Source organism: Aotus nancymaae, unplaced genomic scaffold, assembly GCF_030222135.1.
Source record: "Aotus nancymaae isolate 86718 unplaced genomic scaffold, 86718_ANA_hifiasm-v0.15.2.pri h1tg000020l, whole genome shotgun sequence".
NCBI lineage: Eukaryota > Metazoa > Chordata > Mammalia > Primates > Aotidae > Aotus > Aotus nancymaae.
In genome coordinates, this window is record NW_026988432.1 from 50,558,938 (window position 1) to 50,581,736 (window position 22,799).

At 36.4% G+C, this 22,799-nt stretch overlaps 1 protein-coding gene across 2 annotated transcripts in view; it reads right to left on the bottom strand.

Annotated features, from left to right (window-relative positions):
• The window catches only part of PSMA8 (proteasome 20S subunit alpha 8), a 58,283-nt gene that overhangs the window by 19,965 nt on the left and 15,519 nt on the right, over nucleotides 1–22,799 (bottom strand). Inside the window, exons 3-4 of one of the 2 annotated variants that reach the window (XM_012447208.2) lie at nucleotides 16,663–16,787; nucleotides 15,180–15,302 (exon numbers count right to left, since the gene is read on the bottom strand). In XM_012447208.2, coding sequence (XP_012302631.2) covers nucleotides 15,180–15,302; nucleotides 16,663–16,787 — 248 coding nt within the window. Of the gene's footprint in view, nucleotides 1–15,179; nucleotides 15,303–16,662; nucleotides 16,806–22,799 lie in introns of both variants that reach the window. The other variant, XM_012447207.3, reaches the window with a different exon arrangement.

Here is a 22,799-nt window from a genome sequence, read left to right on the forward strand (position 1 = left end):
TCCATTATTTTTGAAAGATAAACAACAGAAGGCAAAACTGGTCAAGTGTTTTTAGAAAAAATAAATTAGAGGATTATATTAAACAGTCTTTAAAGCCTTTTTAGCCTTGAGGTTCTAAGGTTTTATGAAAGCATTTTCCAAAGTGGATCCCACAGAACATCAGTGTAGAGACAGGCTCTATGATAAAAGGTTCTATTTTCAAGTAATCTTGGGGACTACTATTTTACCTGCTTCTAGAAGATCTGAGTGCTTTTCAGCAGATCCAGAAGTATTTTGGTAACAAAACTTACTAAATTTGTTTAAATAGCTAAAAAAAACTACTTAGCTAGAGAGTTTGTTTACCTAATACCTGTTAATATTCAAAGAAATGCACTTTGAGAAACATTGCTCAGAAGTATACAACACAGTCAAACATCCTTACCATTTTGAAACATTATGGCCCATACTGACAAGAGCAAAACATATCCTTTAATCATTAACATCATTAATTAGGGTGAGGCTTAAGTCTATGCATGTGGGTCTCCTTAAAATGGTGTAGAATAACTTTCAAATTAACCACTTCAAGGCATAGCATATTAGATGCTAGTTTTCATTAATGTTCTTGATGAGCTAGTTTTATTTAAAAACTTTAAAAATGCAAGCTTTTCAAGAAATACATAGTAAGCTGAAACAAAAGCTTTAAATATAAAATTTGAGTGCTAATGGCCAGACTGGCATTCCTACAAATCCACAAGCTATATTGTAAGTGAAAGGAAGTATATTTTTTAAAATGTACAACTTCTTAGATACACACTTAAATACCAATATCTAAATGTTTACAAAATAATATTATTTTTAAAAATTGGTAAAATAGGATTATAGTCAAAGTAGTCATTTAGAAGCATCATTTCATGATCTGAATGCTATAAATATTATATTTTCACTCTAAAATACAGGATTAGTGTTTGTTATAAAAAGAACCTTGAATGCTTAAAACAAACTTTCCTTACTAAATTGTCAATAGAAGAAATGAAATAATTTTAAAAAGCTGTAGGAATTCAGAAGTTCAAAGGGAGAGAACATTTCTAGCTGAGAATCAAGTAGATAGCATTATGTTATTATTTAGTATTCATTTATTTGTAAAATACATATGATCACCCTGTATATAAGGTTCTATTCTAAGCACTAGTGTGTCAACAGTATAAAAAGTAGACAAAAATCCCTGCACTCATAGACCTTAAAGTTTAGTGGGGAGAGATAAGATAATAAACAAGGGAAACATGGAAATATGTAAATAGTACATTAGCTGTTTGTAATAACCAGTACATTAGTTGTTAGGAGAGAAGTAAAGCCAGGATAGGAAATAAAGAGCATTGGGAATGGGTTATAGTGCTAGAAAGGCCAGTTAGGAGGGGCTTCACTCAGAAGGTGAGGATGGTAGCCATGCGGATATCTGTGAGAAGCAAGCTCTGGGGAGAGGAAACAATAAGGAAAAACAAAATCTAAAAGCCCTGAGGAAGCACACGTCTGGCCTTTGAAGAACAGTAAAGAGGCCAGTGTGGCTGAGTAGGAAAGCAGGGGAAGAGTTAATAAGCTTTGGGTTGGAGAGTTAAGGTAGGGGCCAGTTAAGGTAAAGCCTTTAGACCACTGTAAAGGCTTTGGTTTTTTTTTTTTTTTTTTTTTTTTGGAGACGGAGTTTCGCTCTTGTTACCCAGGCCGGAGTGCAATGGCGCGATCTCGGCTCACTGCAACCTCTGCCTCCCGGGTTCAGGCAATTCTCCTGCCTCAGCCTCCCGAGTAGCTGGGATTACAGGCATGCGCCACCATGCCCAGCTAATTTTTTGTATTTTTAGTAGAGACGGGGTTTCACCATGTTGACCAGGATGGTCTCGATCTCTTGACCTCGTGATCTACCCACCTCGGCCTCCCAAAGTGCTGGGATTACAGGCGTGAGCCACCGCGCCCGGCCTAAGGCTTTGGTTTTTACTCTGACTTACTTGAAAGGCAAGAGGGGATTTTGAACAGAGGAGTGACCTGAGATGACTTAAATTTTAACAGAGTCACACTGTTGACTAATTAGAGTGCACATTCTGGGTGTGCCAAGAATGCATGGCCTTGACCACTCTTGACGGGGCTATTCCTCAGGACTGTATTAGTAGTCAACAACCTTGAGGAATGAGGTCATGTCTCTCTGCAAAAAAAGGGGAGGCTTTCTCACTGACTACTACAAAACTGGTAGAGTCCTCAAGTTCAGGGTTTCTTAGCTATTAAGAAGACCCATGGTATCCACCGGCTTCCTCTGTGCCACCAACGGCACTTGGCAGGCATGAGGAACCGGTACCATCATGAAATGCATGCTGTTTGCTGCAAAATGAGGTGGTAGCTGGAAGCAAAGTATGACCAACAGAGGCATTTTTTTCAAGAGAATATAAGAGTACTTTTAAATTAATTTATCATTAAATAATAATGGATTGGATATCCAAAGTGGCTTCTGGCTTCTCAACTGGTCTCTAAGAACAATTATTTCCATAGGCAGCTTAACCCCATGCTCAGGAAACTTCCTCTATAAGGTTTGTATCACATTGCTACATACATATAAACCAATGTTATATATAGTCTAGGAGTCAGAAAATTACAGCCTGCAAGTCAGTTCCCTGTTTTTGTAAACAAAGTATTATTGGTAAATCACTATGCCCATTTATTTATGTAAATCTATTTTTGGTCTATTTCTAGTTTAAGCTACTAGGGTAAAGTTAAGTAGTTGCAACAGAGATTGCAACGCCTACATGGCTAAAATATTTACCCTCTGCCCCTATAAGAAGTTTTCTGATCCCTGCTACAGATCAGCAATTTATACTCTTAAAAAATATTGGGAACTTCAAAGTGTTTTTGTTTGTGTTACACTTTTTGGTATTTACTGTATTATTGTTGAGAGATATCATGTGCCTTGGGCTCCTAGATAATGCTCTGTTTTTCAGGGTTGTTTATGCAGCTGGTAATCTTGAGACAAAGAAATGTCTTTCCTTAGATAAAGGGCAGGCTAGCTTATTGCTTGCTATAAAACCAAGAGACTCTTCATGCTTGGTGTTCCTTAGCTGTGAAGCAAACCAACTTTGTGCACAGCATTCAACCAGGCCACATATATCAACTCATCAACCCCGTGGGTCTTAGGGACAAAGGGAATCTATGCAAATATGCGATACTCATACTGTTTGATGTGCCATGAGTAATAAAGTCTTTAGTTTCTGACCCAAAGGGTCTTGTGTCTTCTGCCAGGATCCATGAACCAGTAGCAGCTAATTTTATTAGTGTGTAAGTAGTGTAAATTCAAATCCCAGACCCAATAATTAGAAACTAAAACTAAGAAAAAGTTTTTAAAATTTAATTTATTTAAAAATAAGCCCATTACAAGTTATATTAGTGTGCTTGGTATGTCATAACAAAATACCACAGACCAGGTGGCTTTAACCACAGAAATTTATTTTCTCCAAGTTCTAGAGGCTAGAAGTCCAAGATCAAGGTGCTAGCAATTTTGGTTTGTGGTGAGGGCTCTCTTCCTGGCTTGCAGATGGCTGCTTTCTCATTGTGTCCTAACAAGGCCTTTCTTCTTGTGTGCACACATACATGTTCATGCAAAAGACAGCTCTCTCTTTTGCAATATGTTGAATGCAAAACAGATAAAATAATTCAGCTTTCTCTTGTGAAGCCAGAGAGTAAATATATTTGCAAGATAAATATGTTGTAGACAGTAAGCATACTTGTACTACTCTTCTAAAAAATATAGTTTCTGTTTTAGAAAATATAATTTTCTGGTGTGTTGTCTCTTCTTATAAGGACATCAATTCTATGGGATTAGGGTCCTATCCTTAGGACCTTATTTAACTTTAATTATCTCCCTAAAGGCCCTATTATTGGGGATTAAGGCTTCAACGTATGCACTTTGGGGGACCCAATTCCATCTACAACATATGTTAATATAAACATGTTTTTAGGAAACAATTACATATATATATATATATGTATTTTTGAGACACAGTGTTGCTCTGTCACAGGCTGGAGTGCAATGGCGCGATCTTGGCCCACTGTAACCTCCACCTCCTGGGTTCAAGAGATTCCCCTGCCTCAGCCTCCCGACTAGCTGAGACTACGGACACGCACCACCACGCCTGGCTAATTTTTTTTTTTTTTTTTTTTTGTATTTTAGTAGAGACAGGGTTTCACCATGTTGGCCAGGATGGTCTCAATCTCCTGGCCTTGTGATCCACCCACCTCAGCCTCCCAAAGTGCTGGGATTACAGGTGTGAGCCACTGCACCCGGCCTACAGTTTTAATTTCTAATGGCCAATAGGGATTAGTAAAACCTACATAATGTTTACTTTGAATAAGTATTTCATCTTGCAAGATTTTATAATATCATCTTGGTCATTTGGAAAACTGGTTTACTGAATTATGCAGATCTTCTGCATAATTGTTGATCCATGTGATTTCTAAAACATTAAATAATCATGCTTATTAATTTTTCACAAAGAAATTGTCAGGCTCATTGTGGCAAATACATGTTTTCCAAAATTCTAATTTTTGCTTGAAAATTTGCATTTTATCATTGGCAACAAATCAACTGTCAGTTACTTCCTCAAAGTAACAGGCTCAATTTGCTCATCCTTGAGAATATGTTCTGCCAAATCTCCAAGTCCTAATAACCATGGTTATTCTATTGTTTTGTCAAGTAAAAATGAAGTTCCATAAAAGATGGGCTGTTTCAGCTTGCAAGTCAAACAAGCACAAAACTGCTTTTCCACAAGCCAGTCACTGTACCTGCAGCAAAGTTGTTTATGAGTACTTCCATTTCATCACATAGAATGTTAAAAGATGTGTACCTGATTTAATAAGATTTAATAAAACTAATAATCTTTACTATTTCATCAAAGAGAACTCATGTGAATGTCAAATTCATTGATTTTTTAAAATTGCAAATGTACTAATGCAGTTGGGTACCAAGATACCAGCAATTTTATCCACGATCACTTTTATGTCATTAGTGTATGTGTCCACAGAGTGAAAGTGGGAAATATTGTCTCAGTATAATTAGGAAAATAGTTTTTACCTAACGTATCAGGGGTTTGCAGATCACATTTTGAAATCTTCCACTTTTTACTTTATATCATAATTGGCCAAATCCTTTAAGCTTATAAAGCCAAGCAACTCATATACAATAAGGATTCCACACAGACCTACTTGAAAGTTCATAATGTTGCAGTTTTTCTTTTCTTTTTTTCTTGAGACAGAGTCTTACTCCATTGCCCAGGCTGGAGTGCAGTAGCACAATCTCGGCTCACTGCAACCCATGCCTCCCAGGTTCAAGCAATTCTTCTGCCTCAGCCTCCGGAGTAGCTGGGATTACAGGCATGTGCCACCATGCCTGGCTAATTTTTTGCTTTTTATTTTTCAGTAGAGACGGGGTTTCACCATGTTACCCAAGTTGGTCTCAAACTCCTGACCTCAGGTGATCCACCCACTTCAGCCTCCCAAACTGCTGGGATTACAGGCATCAGCCACTACACCCAGCCATAGTTTTTCAAATTTAAATGATGGGTATCAAATTTGGCAGGTCAAATGAATCATTTGGGTAGATTCTCTCTAAATCTACCTAAAAACCTAAGAGATTATCTTTCTCTAATCTCTAAAATGTAGAGAATTTTTTGTTTATCACTGCTATTCCCAGTGTCCAGAAGAGCGCCTAGTGCATAGAGCTTAATACTGTTGTTGAATGAAGGAATCCTGTAGCATTGCCAATCTTTGGGGGAAAAAACTTCCCTTGAACCTACATTATCCTCTAGCTACTGGTCTGTTTGTCTACTCTTCTTTATAGCCAAACTTCTTAAAAGCACTATCTTTACTTCCTATTTCCTTTTCTTCAATTTTTTATTTTGGAAAATTTAATCTTATTAAAAGTGTAAAGTACAACGAACAACTAATACCACACTCTTTGCTTGGATTCATGAACTATTAACATTTTGAAGTATTTGTTTTACTTCTCTCAATTTAGATACAGGCACACTTTAATGCTGAAGTTCCAAACATCATTATATTTCATCCTTAAATATTTCAGCATCTATCTCATTAAAACAAGGTTGCTCTGGGCCAGGTGTGGTGGCTCACCCCTGTAATATCAGCACTTTGGGAGTCCGAGGTGGGTGGATCGCTTGAGGTCAGGAGTTCCAGACCAGCCTGGCCAACAGTGTGAAACCATGTCTCTCCTAAAAATTAACTTGGGGAGAGAGATCCAAGATGGCTGATCACTAGCAGCTCAGGATCATAGCTCCCAGTGAAAGCACAGAGAATGAGAGGATGCCACACTTTCAGACGAATTTTTGTTGTTCACGGACCAAGAGATTCCCAGCGGAGGAGCCCCACGGGTTGCCAGGGCGACTCTTGTGGCCGGCGCGGCGGTTTTGCTGCCGCCTCAGCGCGACAGTTCTTGGTGCAGAGTCTGGAGATTCCCGGGCAGAAAAACACCATCAATCTTAACACCGCTGTTTAGGCCGGTGCAGTGGATTGCTCAGATTTCAGCGCTGGGAATCAACAAGTTGGACGTCCGCTCAGAGGCCTAGTTAGAAAGTCGGTAATTACAAAGACAACAGAGGGATAAATATATAATGAAGGGAAGAAACCAGCCTAAAAAGGCAGAGAATACTCAAAATCAGAATGCCTCTCTCCCTCTACAGGGGATAGCAGTTCCTCATCAGCAATGGAACAAGGCTTAATGGAGAACGAGTATGTTCCATTATCAGAAGCAGGTTTCAAAAGGTGGGTGATAAGAAACTTCTGTGAATTAAAAGAACTTGTTCTAACCCAATGCAAAGAAACTAAGAATCTTGAAAAAAGGTTTGATGAAATGCTAACGAGAATGGACAATTTAGAGAGGAATATAAGTGAATTGATGGAGCTGAAAAACACAACACAAGAACTTCGTGAAGTATGCACAAGTTTAAACAGTCGAATTGATCAAGCAGAAGAAAGGATATCAGAAGTTGAGGACCAGCTCAGTGAAATGAAATGAGAAGACAAGATTGGAGAAAAAAGGATAAAAAAGAATGAGCAAAGTCTCCAGGAAATATGGGACTATGTGAAAAGATCTAATTTACATTTGATAGGTGTACCTGAATGTGATGAAGAGAATGAATCCAAGTTGGAAAATACTCTTCAGGATATCGTTCAGGAAAACTTTCCCAACCTAGCAAGGCAGGGTAATATTCAACTCCAGGTAATACAGAGAACACCACAAAGATATTCTTCAAGAAGACCAACCCCAAGGCACATAATTGCCAGATTTATTAGGGTTGAAATGAAGGAGAAAATACTAAGGGCAGCCAGAGAGAAAGGTCAGGTTATCCACAAAGGGAAATCTATCAGACTTACAGCAGATCTCTCAGCAGAAACCCTACAAGCCAGAAAAGAGTGGGGACCAATATTTAACATCCTTAAAGAAAAGAACTTTTAACCCAGAGTTTCATATCCAGCCAAACTAAGCTTTACAAGCGAAGGAAAAATTAAATTTTTTGCGAACAAGCAAATACTTAGAGATTTCACCACTACCAGGCCTGCTTTACAAGAGCTTCTGAAAGAAGCACTATACATATAAAGGAACAACCAATATCAGCCTTTCCAAAAATATATCAAAAAGCAAAGAGCATCAACACAATGAAAAATTTACACCAACTAATGGGCAAAACAGCAAGCTAGCATCAAATGGCAGTATTAAACTCATATATATTCAAATTGGACAAAAAGCCAAAACCCATCGGTATACTGCATCCAGACCCATCTCACATGCAATGATATACAAAGACTCAAAACAGAGGGATGGAGGAAGATTTACCAACCAAACAGAGAGTAAAAATAAACAAATAAATAAAAAGTAGGAGATGCAATTCTCGCCTCTGATAAAATAGACTTTAAAGCAACAAAGAGCAAAAGAGGCAAAGAAGGACATTACATAATGGCAAAAGGATCAATGTAACAAGAAGAGCTAACGATTCTATAGATCAACGAGACAGAAAATTAACAAGGACATCCAAGACTTGAACTCAGACCCCAAACAAGTAAACTTAATAAACATTTATAGAACTCTCCACTTTAAATACACAAAACACACATTACCACCTCACACCTATTCCAAAAGTGACTATATAATTGGAAGTAAATCACTCCTCAGTAATCGCATAGCATTTCATAGGTTTAAATGAAATATTGGTTGACTGCTTGTTTGTTATTTTCTTCCCTTATTCCTTCCTGTCTACATCATTAAGTATAATTATTGGTATAAAAGAGGTTTTCAATACCCATTTCTAAACTGCATTCTAGCCTGGGCAAGAAAGCAATACTCCCATTCTCTCTCTCTCTTTCTCTTCCTTTTTCTTCCTCTTCTTCATTCTTTTTTTTCTCTTTCTTTCTTTCTTCCTTTAAAAAAAAAAATTAACTTGGCATGGTGGCAGATACCTGTAATTGCAGCTACTCAGGAGGCTAAGGCAGGAGAATCACTTGAACCTGGGAGGCCGAGGCTACAGAGAGCTGAGATCACACCCCTGCACTCCAGGCTGAGTGACAGACAGAGACTCCATCTTAAAACCAAAAACCAACAAAAACCCCCCACCAAAAACCCACAAAGTTGTTCTTATATAATTATATTATAATCATCACACCCCCAAAATTTAACAAAATTTAAAACAGACACAATATTATCTAAGATACACTCCATATGTAAGTATCTCTGGTTGTCCTCAAAATGTCCTTTGCATCTGTTTTTCTCACATCCAGTATACTGCCAAAAATCATGGATTACATTAATTCTTTGGTCTCCTTTAAACTAGAAAAGTTTCCATGCCTTTATTTTGTTCTTCATTAACATTAACATCTTTGAAATATTTTGTAGAATGCTTTACAACTGAGATTTAGCTGATTGTTCCCTCAGTCAGATTTAGGTTAAATCCAGTGGCAATACTACTACTAAGGTCACGTTATTTCTTTTCCATTGCCCACAGCAGGAGGCATACAATGCCAGTTTATCCTGTTATAGGAGATGCCAAGTTTGATGGTGATGGTGGTGTCCACCACAACTCTCCATTGAAAAGGTGGTACACTTTCTTTTTTGTGATTAACAAGTAATACACCATGTGAATATCCTTTTCCCAGCCATCTGTTGTTTGATGGTTTTAAACCCTCTTGATTCTTGATCTTTCCTCTCCCTTTTTCATTCATTCATTCATTCATTTATTATTTTGTAGAGACGAGGTCTCACTAGGTTGCCCAGGCTGGTCTTGAACTCCTGGCCTCAAGTGATCCTACCAAAGTGCTGGGATTACAGGTATGAGCCTTTTTCTTTTAAATCCACTCCAGTCATGCTTTCATCACCATCACTCCATCCAAGCTGTTCTTGTCAAGGTCACCAATGGCCTGCACATCACTAAATCCATTCATTTCACAGTCCTCTTTTTACTTGATGGAAGTGAATCAGTTAACTCTTTCTTCAAATACTGTTTTCACTTGGGATCCAGAACACTGGCCTCTTCTCCTCCTTTGTAGACTATGCTGGGTCCTTCCCAACCTTTCCCTGGCCTAATGTCTCTAATCTAAATCAGTTCTTGCCTGGATTATTGAATATAGCCTGTAACTTATCTCCCTGCTTCTACACTAAGTTCCCTATAATCTATTCTTAATACAGCAGTTAGAGAGATACATTAAAAGTATAAATCAGATTGTGTTACTCCAACATGTAAAAACTTCAAATGGCTTTCTGTATCATTTTATTTAATATGGTAAGTCTATCCAAGGCTTTCTAGCCCTACAAGATCTAGCCCCCTACCTCTGAATACTTCATTTCTTACCACTGTATTTCTTGTTGACTTGCTGTAGTGTAGTCATGTTCGTGTTCAACAAGTTTTAGATTTTGAAGCATTTCAGATTTCTAATTTTTGGATTATACATGCTCAGTCTGTATGCTCTAGAATAGAAATCTAGCTATAATAGCCTATTTGTTATTTTTTATAAATATGAAACATGCTACTGTCTTGGGATTTTGCCCTGTTGTTTCTGTGTTTGGAACACCAAAGCAAATAACTTCCTGGCTTGTTCCTTCACTTTCTTCAGATCTCTGTTCAAATGTCTCCTTTTCTTTTCTTTTTTTTTTGAGACAGTCTTGTTCTGCCGCCCAGGCTGGAGTACAGTGGGTGATCTTGGCTCACTGCAACCTCTGCCTCTTGGATTCAAGTGATTCTCCTGCCTGTAGCTGGGACTACAGGCATACACCACCACGCCCAGTTAATTTTTGTATTTTTAGTAGAGATGGGGTTTTACCATATTGGTCAGGCTGGTCTTAGACTCCTGACCTCGTGATCCGCCTGCCTCAACCTCCCAAAGTATTGGGATTACAGGTGGGAGTCACTGTGCCTGGTCCAAATGTCTCCTTTCCAAAGGGACCTTCCCTGACCACCTTGTATATACCAGTCACTGTCTATACTCCTAACCCTGTTCTCTCATTTTATTCACAATAATATATATATGTAGTCTGTCTTCCTCTCTTACGTTTTCATAGGGGCAGGAATTTTTATCTGTTGAGTTCACCTCTATATTCCCAGAACCTAGAACAGTATTTAATATGTAATAAAAATTCAATATTTATAGACAGAATATTTGTTAAATGATGGGCTGTTTATATATTTTATACTTTTGATGGTGAACAATGTTTGGGAATCCTGAACTATAATATCCCGAAGTACAGAGTTATCAACTTACATGCTTATTACTGTGTTATTCAATTCCTTATTTCTGGACCTTTAGGACTTTATTTTTGTGTTTATCTATGCATTAAAAAATGTTAACAATCATTATAGCACTACAGACGTTTAGAGCAGGAGAATTTTTAATTTAATGTAATTTGCCAAGTGCCAGAACCTGTTACTAAAAAAACATTTTCTTTTAAGCCAAGTATGTTATGATCCCACTTATATGTGGAACCTAAAAAAATGAACTCATAGAAACAGAGAACAGAATGGTGGTTAACAGGGGACGGCTGAGGAAGGAAAGAGAATGGGAAGTTCATAGTTCAAGGTTACAAAGTTTCAGTTAGGAGAAATAAATTCTGGAGATCTACTGTAGAGCATGGTAATTATAGTTAGTAATAATGTACTGTATACTTGAAAATTGCTTAAAGAGAATAGATTTTAAATGTTCTCATCACAAAAATAAGTATGTGAGATGATGGGTATATTAATTAGCTTGATTTAAATCATTCCACAGTGTATACACATACAAAGCACCACATTTACAATCATATATATATATAATTTTTTCATCTGTCAAAAAGCTTTAAAATATCTTTCTCAATACAAAAATGTGTAAGGAAAAAAGAAATCTAAAAATGGATGTTTCCTTACTGTATCCCTGTTTTTTTTTAATATGGATACTGGCAGAGCTTCATGGCAACCTGCCAACACGGCTGACTGAGTTTGTTGGCATTTTCTGCCTTGGAAAGGGCAGTAGCTTGCCCTCAATGAAAGAGAAACTTACTTGGGATGTAAGTTTCCCTTACTTGTGCCAAACGCTTCTGTCATCTCTCCTACCTGTGTACTTAATGGACTATTTTCTTTCCTCTTTTTAGAAACAGTCTATGTTGTCCAGGCTGCAGTGCAGTGGCTATTTGCAGGCATGATCATAGTGCACTACAGCCTGGAACTCCTGGGCTCAAGTCATTCTCCTGCGTCAGCTTCCCAAGTAGTTAGGACTACTGCCATGCACCACTTTGAGTGACCTGAATAGCTTTCTTCACCATTGTAGTATCCTAGAAAACATAGCCTCTGAGCAAGGAACTGATTGTGAGGAAGTAGGGTAATTGGTTTATGTTCATGAGATTCATTGGTTTTACTATCACCTTGAATTAGCCAGCCTGATAGAATTCTAGAATAGGCTATGAGGACTCAGTTATAGCAGCAGCTGTGTGACATCTTATAGGGCTAGGGTTCTGTTCTATAAGATCATGTATGTATCCTGAGCCATAACTAGTAATTCATTTTTCACATACCCTCAAATCTAGGAACCAAGGAATAGATGTGTCTCATGAATACCTTTAATGGCCCACTTGAAAATCTTAGTCTCTTGTTCCCACTTGGTTCTGCTAGTTTAAAGGTTCTAGTTCCCAAGGGAAAGAAGGGGAGAGAAGTGGGGAGGATATTTCTATCAGATAACATAATAATTTCACTGAACTATGAGCTGAGATTGTCACTTGGCCATTTTAGACTCCTCATGTCATTGAACCAACAGGCAAATAAGGGGTTACTGTAACAACAGTATGATTTGTTCTCATTATCAACGGAAATAAAGTTACCATTACACGATAGGACCAGAGAGGAGGTATCTAAAATTCAAAGGATTTTCCGGAGGCTTCTCTTAGCATTCCCCTGTAAAGTGTAACAAGTTAATGGAAGGCACTATTACCCATTAGGACAGGATCATTAAAGGCCCAGTCTTCATAAATAAAATTTGTGTTACCTGCCAGGTAGAGAACCTAAAAAAAACAAAATGCTGGTATTAGCTATTTCTGTTCTCATTTCTGCAACAGGTCATGTGTCCACAGTTTCTATTTATTAACTTCCTATTTCTCCTACCAAGTCTACCTTTTCCTCTACTTGTACTTCATAAGCTTACAAAATAGCACTGCAAAGTATGGTCGATACCATAGCTGTGTTCTCAACAGTCCACTGCAACATTTTATCAGGTTGCTTGGTATAGTATGTCAGAGTAAAAAACAAACAGACATAAAAATAAGATGTAGACACAAACAAAACAAAACAAAAAAAGAAAAACTTGATCTCATAGCTAAAGTGTTATAATCCCCAGAAGTAGAAATAAGTCAGAAGATTTTATTCTACCTTCCAAGAATGGATATTTTAATTTACATAACATGCATAGAAAATCATTTGGCCTAAAGGAAGTAGCATGATATAGTGCAAAAAATATAGAATAAAATAAATAAAACACTCTGGGTTCTAATTGCAATATTGCTATTAACTAGGAATGTGAACTTTTTTTGTTTTGAGACAGAGTCTCACTCTGTTGCTCAGGTTGGAGTGCAGTGGTATGATCCTAGCTCACTGTACCTTCAAACTCCGGGGCTGAAGCGATCCTTCCACGTTAGCCTCCAAAGTAGCTGGGATTACAGGTGTGCACCATCAACACCTGGCTAATTTTTAAAATTGTTTTTGTAGAAGTGGGGTCTTATTACATTGCCCAGGGTGGTATCAAACTCCTGGACTCAAGTGATCCTTTTGCCCTGGCCACCCAAAGTGCTGGGATTACAGGAGTGAACTACCACACCAGGCTAGGAAGGTAAACTTAACAAGAGCAACAAAAATCACCGAACCCCTAAATCTCAGTTGCCAAATAAGTAAAATAAAAAAGGTTTTGAAATGTTTTTTGTTAAAGATGATTTTTCAAAAGCTGAGTAATATTTCCTTCAATCAAAATCCCCCAAGAAAGTGCACTAGATGAAATGAGTAAAATGTAGACAGTGGGGTATCCATGTGTAAGTGAGCAAGTACACAATGTTCATATCCTCCTGTCCCATCATGAGAACTGAAGACACCAGAGCAGAGTTTCAGACCAAGATGATCAACAAAATTCTCAACAATTAAAAAATTCCATAATTTTCCTGAGTGAGATAAAATAAAATACTTCTTTGTATGTCTCTAGGAAGCAAACAAATTAAAACAGAAAAATTATGTAAACCTGGAAAATGTTGTGTTATGATTTAGAAATAAAGGGTGATGATGTAATGATAAATGCAAACAGAAGATGGCAGGCTTCAAACTATTTAAAGATCGAGTGTAGTAACTTGGTTTGTTTACAGCATAGATTTAGGAGACAAGAAATCGAGTACACGTAAGAGATCTCTAATTGAGAGGATAAAAAGTCTGATATTTGCAGCATGTAAATCTATACCTTCTAATTACTAATTAGATAACTCAGTTAGATTAAAAGGATATGTGCAGCTGACATAAGTATTCTGATATTTGTTGTAAGAACATAATCCACTGCTTTACTGCCTGGTTAATGCTTTGTAAAATAGTATCTTATGAGTATGGTCAGTGCAAATCAAATTTTTTATTTAATACAGGCATAAAGACCGTAACAATTTTTCTCCATTAATTTATTTGGCTCTAAATAACAGTAAAATCAACTTTGTAGAAAACTATTTAAAGTCTGGGTATTTAACTTTTAATAAAGTCAAAATCACTTATATTGGATTCTATAGTATAGTCTTATTCTTATATACAGGAATAGATGAAAATTCACTCCTGGAAACTAGGTTTCTCTGGGCTCTAGCATGTTTTCTGGGGGAAGTTTTGTTTGGTTGGTGTTTTTCAGACAGGGTCTTGCTCTGTCGCCCAGGCTGGAGTGCAGAGACACAATTATAGCTCGCTGTAACCTGAAAAGGACTCAAGCCATTCCCCTGTCTCAGCCTCCCAAGTATCTGGAACCATGGGTGTGTGTTACCACGCCTGGCTAAGCCCTATATTTTTGTATTGGATTTGAGTGTACCATTAAACAAAGTCATTACTGTAGTTGGGTGTCAAAACAAGAATAACAACTTATCCAGAAAACAAACTACATGCTAGAAATTATGTAGAGATCATTGCTACATACTAACACATGAGTATAGATTCACAGTTTAGAGTGCTCTGACTCTCCTAGAATGGAGAAGATGCATTATGTATTTCAGTAGGAATTTAAACATCCATCTAATTCTTTGTTAAAAGCAGAAAGATTATTTCTATGTGAAGCAAGCATCTATATGGTACAATATTCATTTGGAATAATAAACAATAAATAGGAACTGCATATTTCTCTTACTTGACCACTTATAAACAGTTACTTTGGTCACATCTTTTCAAAAGACCGTGTGCTCAAAAAACGAATGTGTTTCTTTATCTAACCAAAATCACTGTAGTTTCTGACTAGCTGAATAGTTACATTTATAAAATTTGTACCAACATCAATATTTTAATCCAACATAATTTTGTCATGTCTCTCAAAGCAATACAGCATTTACATTGAATATTTACTAAACTTCTTTTTATTTTAAGAGTCCTGTAGGCAGAATATTTACTAAACTTCTAAAAAAAAGTATTAATAAATTCATGACTCACCTTCCAAGCATGATAAGTACCAGAAGGATCTGTCTGATATAATCTTGGGATACCATCATCATCAAAACCTACAATTAAGGCAGAAATACCAAAAGGTCTTCTTCCATTGCTTTGGGTATATTTCTGAAAAATAAAACATATTTTTAGAATAAAACTATTACTTATAAAATAAAAACTTCTAATAATAAAGCATTGCTGTCCAAATGATCCAATTCCCTAAATTCTACATCTTTTTCCTGACACTTCCTGGAGCAACCTCTATTCATGATGAAATTTAAAAAAATTATGCTATACAATAAAATCATGTTTGTTTACATATAGTCTTAAAATCATTTTCTTGTTACTTTGTATACATTTGGTAATATAACTAGAATATAACTAAAATATAATCTCTAATACAGCAGAGAACTGTGCCGTAAATTTTGGTTCTCATTAAAGCTGATTTCAGTAAGCTGTGCTTTGGAAACATGTCCTCAGCTTACCTTGAGGGGTGCTATAAATGTTACTATTATTATCAAGTATTTTTACTTGACACTTACTATCAAGGACATTCTGTTCACTATATACTAGGTTATCTCTTTTTAAAAACCCAAATAAGACATTTCTTTCAGTCCCAAGACAAGAAAGCCTTTGTTTATCCTGAAGAAGAGCATGCTTTTTCCTCACAGACCATGGGTCTCTGGAAACCAATTGTATGTCTTTTTACTTTAGTGTCAGGAAACTTCCTGGAATTTGTGCTCTAAGGAGTAGAATTCACACTAAGACTGGTGCCCCAAAAGTCATGCAAAGAAGCATTCCTGACAGAAAGCTAAGGACTAATTTTTTTTTTTTTTTAAGAGATGAGGTTTCACCATGTTGGCCAGGCTGGTCTCAAACGCCTGACCTCAGGCATCTGCCCTCCCTCGCCTCCCAAAGTGTTAGGATTACAGGCGTGAGCCAACACACCGGCCTAAGGACTACATTTTTAGGCAACTTTATATAACTATAAATAATTCTGTGGCTGTATATAACTCTGTGACTTGGAATAGCTTTATGTCAGCCTTCTTCCTGGTCTTGCCTGTGTGGCATATATATTTTCTTATTTTCCAATTTTATTATATGTATTTAAAAATATATATATATTTATTTTTAGGTTGGATGCTGTGGCTCATGCCTGTAATCCCAGCACTTTGGGAGGCTGAGGTAGGCAGATCACTTGAGCCTAGGAGTTCATGACCAGCCTGGGCAACTCAATCTCCAGAAGTATAGAAATCTCTTTAAAAGATCAGACTTATTGTTTTTTTAACTTGAATATAATTCCCAGAATTATACTGATCAAGATTTCTGTGATTAAATCAATCCATTTTACTGGAATAAAAATATGAATATAAAGTGTGAGAAGTAGGAAATCTAATAGATTTAAGAGACTAAATGGTTGGAGTAACTGTAGTACTTCTACGAAAAAGGAGAAAGCTTGACAAAGTATGTTAGAATATTAGCTTACCTGCTTTAAAGTTGCTATGAAGCGAGTTATATATTCTACAGTGACTGGGTCCTCAACTGTAAGCTTATGGCTCTGGCACTCCACACGGGCTCTGTTTATTACTACTCTAGCATCAGCAGCAAGTCCTGTAAAAATTGTCAAAGCTTCACAAAAACATTTTTTACAATACATTTTTCCTTGTCAAATGGGTTTTAGCCACAATGAAATCTTTCTTATCCATTTTTTTCTCAATATATGCTCATTTTAAAAGATTTGCAAAATAAAGTGTGATTTGTCCTACATTCTGGTTTATTTTGAGATTTAAGTTGATATATTCTTGTTTGTTTTTTATAGATGATGTTTTAAAGAATAATAGTTTAAACACTAATAGTAAACTGGATTTCTTCTTATGAAAACAAGAATATTACTTCATTATTAAATATATACTCATTGAATTCAAACTACATTAACACAATTGTGACAAGTCATGTCTCAAGGTTTTTGTCTAAAACCAAGAGTTTGAAATGAAGAATGTTAAAATAGAAAACACTTGACTTTGCTCTTGCAATACCAAACTATCATGTGATAATTCTCAACATTTCTATAAGGAGATAGAATGTGTTTTTACCAAAAGAGTAAGAAATGGACCATGAACTTTAGCTGATGCAATGGTTGCCAACACTTCTATTAAACTTCGGCATTTGACTTTTCCATGTCCATTTTGTTTCTTTCCCTACTCTCTTAATAGTAACCAAACTGCCGAGAAAGTGCATTCACAAAATCTTGGAAATGTAGTCATTTCTAACAAAATCGTCAGTTTTTTGCTGTCACAAATTCTTGTTTCCCTTCCATACCATTTTAAATCCTGTTTCTACAAAGCTGAAAGGATCTTCAGTCCCTGAAGATAGTTAATATGAATATGCTACTCTGAATAATCACTCATAGGTTGGTTAGAAATTGTAATCAGATACTCAGTTAAATGAAGAGAAACTGATTCTCCTCTTCCCTTTGCAAATGTTATCTATGAGAAAGAAATGGCAAGAAACTGATTTAGTCTTTCCTATGTATGAAAATGTCACTCAATTTAAAATATGATCAAACAGAAGATGTATTTCCCCTTAACAATGTAAACACCATCCAAACCTGAGGAAACATAAAGTAACATACTTAGAAAAGTAGTAATATAATTGATTCAAGGAAAAAAATAGTGATAAAGTATATAAGCAACATAAATTATGTGTATGTTCGTTTTTAATAAGTAGCAAGATTATTATTCATTGGCTAGCAGAGAACAAATTCTATTTTAACAAATTACATTTAAAATTTACATTTAATGAGTCAGGAGACTTGCTTGAGGCCAGGTGTTTGAGACTACTAGCCTGAGCAATGCAGAGAGACCCCATTTCTACAAAAAATTAAAAAGTTAGCAGGGCATGGTGGCATATGCCTGTAGTCCTAGCTACTTGGGAGACTGAGGCAGGGGGATTGCTTGAGCCCAGGAGTTTAAGGCTTCAGTAGCTATGATCATGCCACTGTACTCCTGCTGGGGATGACAAAGTGAAACTTTGTCTCTAAAAAAAAAATGGAATCAAATTAAAATTTACATTTAAAATTACAATTTCACTTTGGTTAAAAATAAGCAATCTACAGAAAAAATGAGTATTCAGTCTAGAGCTCTTAAATATATACAGGTTGAGTATTCCTATGCTTGGGATCAGAGGTGTTTCAGATGTTTTTCCAGGTTTTGGAATATTTGCATTATTCTTACTGGTTGGGCATCCCTAATCTGAAAATCAAAAATCCAAAAGGCTCCAATGAGCATTTCCATTGAGCATCATGTTGGTGCTCAAAAATTTTTAGATTTTGGAACATTTTGGATTTTCCAATTTGGGATGTTCAATCTGTACCACAATTTTATATTGAGAATACAATTATAATGCAAAATTTCTACTACTAAGTGGAATTCCATAAGGTACACAAAATAATTTTTTTTGTAGTCCAACTTATTTTTTCACCTGTACTTTTAGTGTCATATTCAATAAATCATTTCAAAATCTAATCTCATGAAGCTTTCCCACTATGCTTTATAGTTTCAGCTCTCATGTTTAGGTCTTCCACTCATTTTGAGTTAATTTTTGTATACGATGTTAGGTAAAGGTCCTACTTCATTCTTTTTATGTGAATACTCAGTTTTCCCTGCACCATTTGTTTAAAAGATTGTCTTTTCCCCAACTGAGTAGTCTTGGCATCCTTGATAAAAGTCATTTGACCATATCATATATGCAAGGATTTATTTCTAGGCTCTCTATTCAATTACATTAGTTATGTCATTCTTTATGCCAGTATGAAACTGTTTTGCTTACTGTATCTTTGTAGTAGCTTTCAAAATCAAGACATGTGAGACTTCCAACTTTGCTCTTCTTTTTCAAAATTGTTTTGTCATTCCATATGAATAATTCTTTTTTATTTAAAAATCATTGGAATTTTGCTAGGGATGACATTGAGTCTAGATTTCTTTGGATAATATTGACATGTTAACAATCCTATGTCTTCCAATCCATTAATGGGGGATATCTTTCCATTTGTGTCTTCAATTACTTTCAGCAATGTTTTGTATTTTTCAGAGAACAAATCTTTCACCTCCCTAAATTCATTTCAAATAAGTATTTAATTCTTTTTGATGCTATGGCAAGTGGAATTGTTTTTCTTAATTTCCTTTCCTGATGGTTCATTGTTAGTATATAGAAATGATTTGGGGATTGATGTGATGACTTGCACCTTTAATGTAACACTTTGGGAGGCTGAGATGGGAGGATCACTTGAGGCCCAGAGTTTGAGACCAGTCTGGGCAACATGGTGAGATCCTATCTCTACAAAAAAAAATTTTTTTAAATTGCCAGGTGCAGTGGAACAACCTGTAGTCCCAACTATTCAGAAGGCTGAAGTGGGAGGACTGCTTGAGTCCAGCAGTTCAAGGCTGCAGGGACCAATGATAGTGCCACTGTGCCTCAGGCTCAGTGATAGAGTGAGACCCTGTCTTTTTTTTTTTTTTTCTTTTTTTTTGAGATGGAGTTTTGCTCTTGTTGCGTAGTCTGGAGTGCAATGGCGAGATCTTGGCTCACTGCAACCTCCACCTCCTGGGTTCAAGCAATTCCTCTACCTCAGCCTCTCAAGTAGCTGGGATTACAGGCATGTGATACCATGCCCAGCTAATTTTGTATGTTTAGTAGAGACGGGGTTTCTCCATGTTGGTTAGGCCGGTCTCAAACTCCTGACCTCAGGTGATCTGCCCACCTCGGCCTCCCAAAGTGCTGGGATTACATGTGTGAGCCACCACACCCGGCCCCTGTCTCAAATTAAAAAGAAAAAGAAAGAAATTACTCTGGGGTGTTGATTTTGTGTCCTACAACTTTGCTCAATTTCTTTATCATTTGTAATATTTTTGGTGGAATCTTTAGTTTTCTATATAAGATCATGTCTTCTGTGAACAGAGATTATTTTTCTTCCCTCTCAATTTGGATGGATGTCTTTATTTCTTTTTATTTCCTAACTGCTCTGGCTAAGACTTGCATTATGTTAAATAGCAGAGGCAAAAGTGGGCGTCCTTATCTTGTTCCTGGTTCTAGAGGGAAAGCTTTCAATCTTTCACCACTGAGTATGATGTCAGCTGTGAATTTTTTAAACATATATAGCCTGAATTATGTTGTGGTGATTTTCTTTTACTTCTAGTTTGCTGGGTGCCATTACCAAGAAAGTGTTAAATTTTGTCAAATACATTTTTCTATATCATTGATGTAATTATGTAGTGTTTTTCTTTCCTTCTGTTAATGTGGTGTATTACACTGATTGATCTTCTTATGTTAAGCCATCCTTGCACTCCAGGAATAGACCCAAATTGGTCATGATGTATGACTCTTTTAATGTTCTGAATTTGGTATGCTAGTAGTTGGTTAAGGACTTTTGCTCACTGCTCATAAGGGATATTTGTCTATAGTTTTCTTTTCTTGTAATGTCTTTGGCTTTGGCATCATGTTAATGTTGGTCTCATAGAATGAGCTTGGAAGTGTTTATACCTTCTTAATTTTTTGGAAGAGTTTGAGGAAAGATTGCTATTAATTATTCTTTAAAATGTTTGGTAGAATTTACTAGTGAAGTTGTTAGTCCTAGACTTTTCTTTGTTAGGAGGTTTTTGTCTGGGTCTGTTCAGATTTTCTATTAATACATCTTATTGAGAAGGTAATTTTTGTTTCAAGGAATCTGTCCATGTACAATTGTTCACAGTACTCTCTTAAAATTGTTTTTAAGAATTAAAATAAAAATGTAAAACTGGCACTAAAGTCCCCTTCTTCATTTCTCATTTTACTTGAGTCTTCTTTTTTTCTTGATCAATCTAGCTAAAGGTTTGTCAGTTTTTGTTGATCTTTTCAAAGAACCAACTCTTGATTTTTGTTATTCTTTTGTTTTTCTATTGTTATCTTTCTATGTTCTGATCTTTATTACTTCTTTTTCACAGATTTAGTACTACAATATTTTATAACAGTAGAAAGTAGCTGAAAACACTACATGCTAACAGACTATATGAAATACAATCTAGGGGAAGGAGTTATCAGGGATTTATCACTTCTTTCTACTAGTTTTAAACTTAGTTTATTCTCATTTTCCTAGTTTTAAGGTATAAAGATAGGCTGTTGAATTGAGATCTTTCTAATTTTCCTATCAGCACTACTTTCAATACATTCCCTAAGTTTTGATATGTTGTCCTTTTATTTGCCTTTCTCTCAAGATTTCTGCTAATTTCCCTTGTGATTTTTTTCATTGCCCTGTGGGTGATTTAGAAATATATTGTTTAACTTTCATGTGTTTGTGGATTTTCAAGTCTTCCTTCTGCCATTAATCTCTAGTTCCATTCTATCATTTTGATCAGAAAAAAATACTCTGTATAGTTTTAATCCTTTTTTTTTCTTTTTTTTTAGACAGGGTGATATGGTTTGGATCTCTGTACCCACCCAAATATCATGTTCAACTGCAATCTCTAATGTTGGAGGTGGGGCCTGGTGTAAGGTGATTAGATCATGGGTGTAGTTTCTCATGAGTAGCTTAGCACTAACCCCCTAATATTGTTCTTGTGATAGAGTTCTAAGGAGACGTGGTTGTTTAAAAGTATTTGGCACCTCTCCCCTTTCTCTCTCTTCTTCCTGCTCTGGCCATGAGAGATATCTCACTCCCTCTTTGCCTTCTACCATGATTGAAACCTCTCTGAGGCCTCCCCAGAAGCAGAAGCTGCTATGCTTCCTGTACAGCCTGTAGAACTGTGAGCCACTTAAATATCTTTTCTTAAAATTTTTATTTATTATTTATCTATTTATTTATTTATTGTACTTTAGGTTCTGGGGTACATGTACAGATCATACAGGATTGTTGCATAGGTACACACATGGCAATGTGGTTTGCTGCCTCCATCCCCCCATCACCTACATCTGGCATTTCTCCCCATGTTATCCCTCCCTGACCTCGCCACCCACCCACTGTCCCTCCCTTGGCACCCCCTAACAGACCCCAGTGTAATGCTCCCCTCCCTGTGTCCATGTGTTCTCATTTTTCAACGCCTATGAGTGAGAACATGCGGTATTTGATTTTCTGTTCTTGTGTCAGTTTGCTGTAAATGATGGCTTCCAGATTCATCCATGTCCCTACAAAGGACAAAAACTCATAGTTTTTTGTGGTTGCATAGTATTCCATGGTGTATATGTGCCACATTTTCCTTGCCCAGTCTATCATCGATGGGCATTTGGGTTGGTTCCAGGTCTTTGCTATTGTAAACAGTGCTGCTATGAACATATGTGTGCATGTGTCTTTATAATAGAATGATTAGTAATCCTTTGGGTATATACTCAGTAATGGGATTGCTGAGTCAAATGGAATTTCTGTTTCTAGGTCCTTGAGGAATCGCCACACTGTCTTACATAACAGTTGAACTAGTTTACACTCCCACCAACAGTGTAAAAGTGTTCCTATTTCTCCACATCCTGTCCAGCATTTGTGGTCTCCAGATTTTTTAATGATCGCCATTCTAACTGCCATGAGATGGTATCTCAATGTAGTTTTTATTTGTATTTCTTTAATGACCAGTGATGATGAGCATTTTTTCATATGTTTGT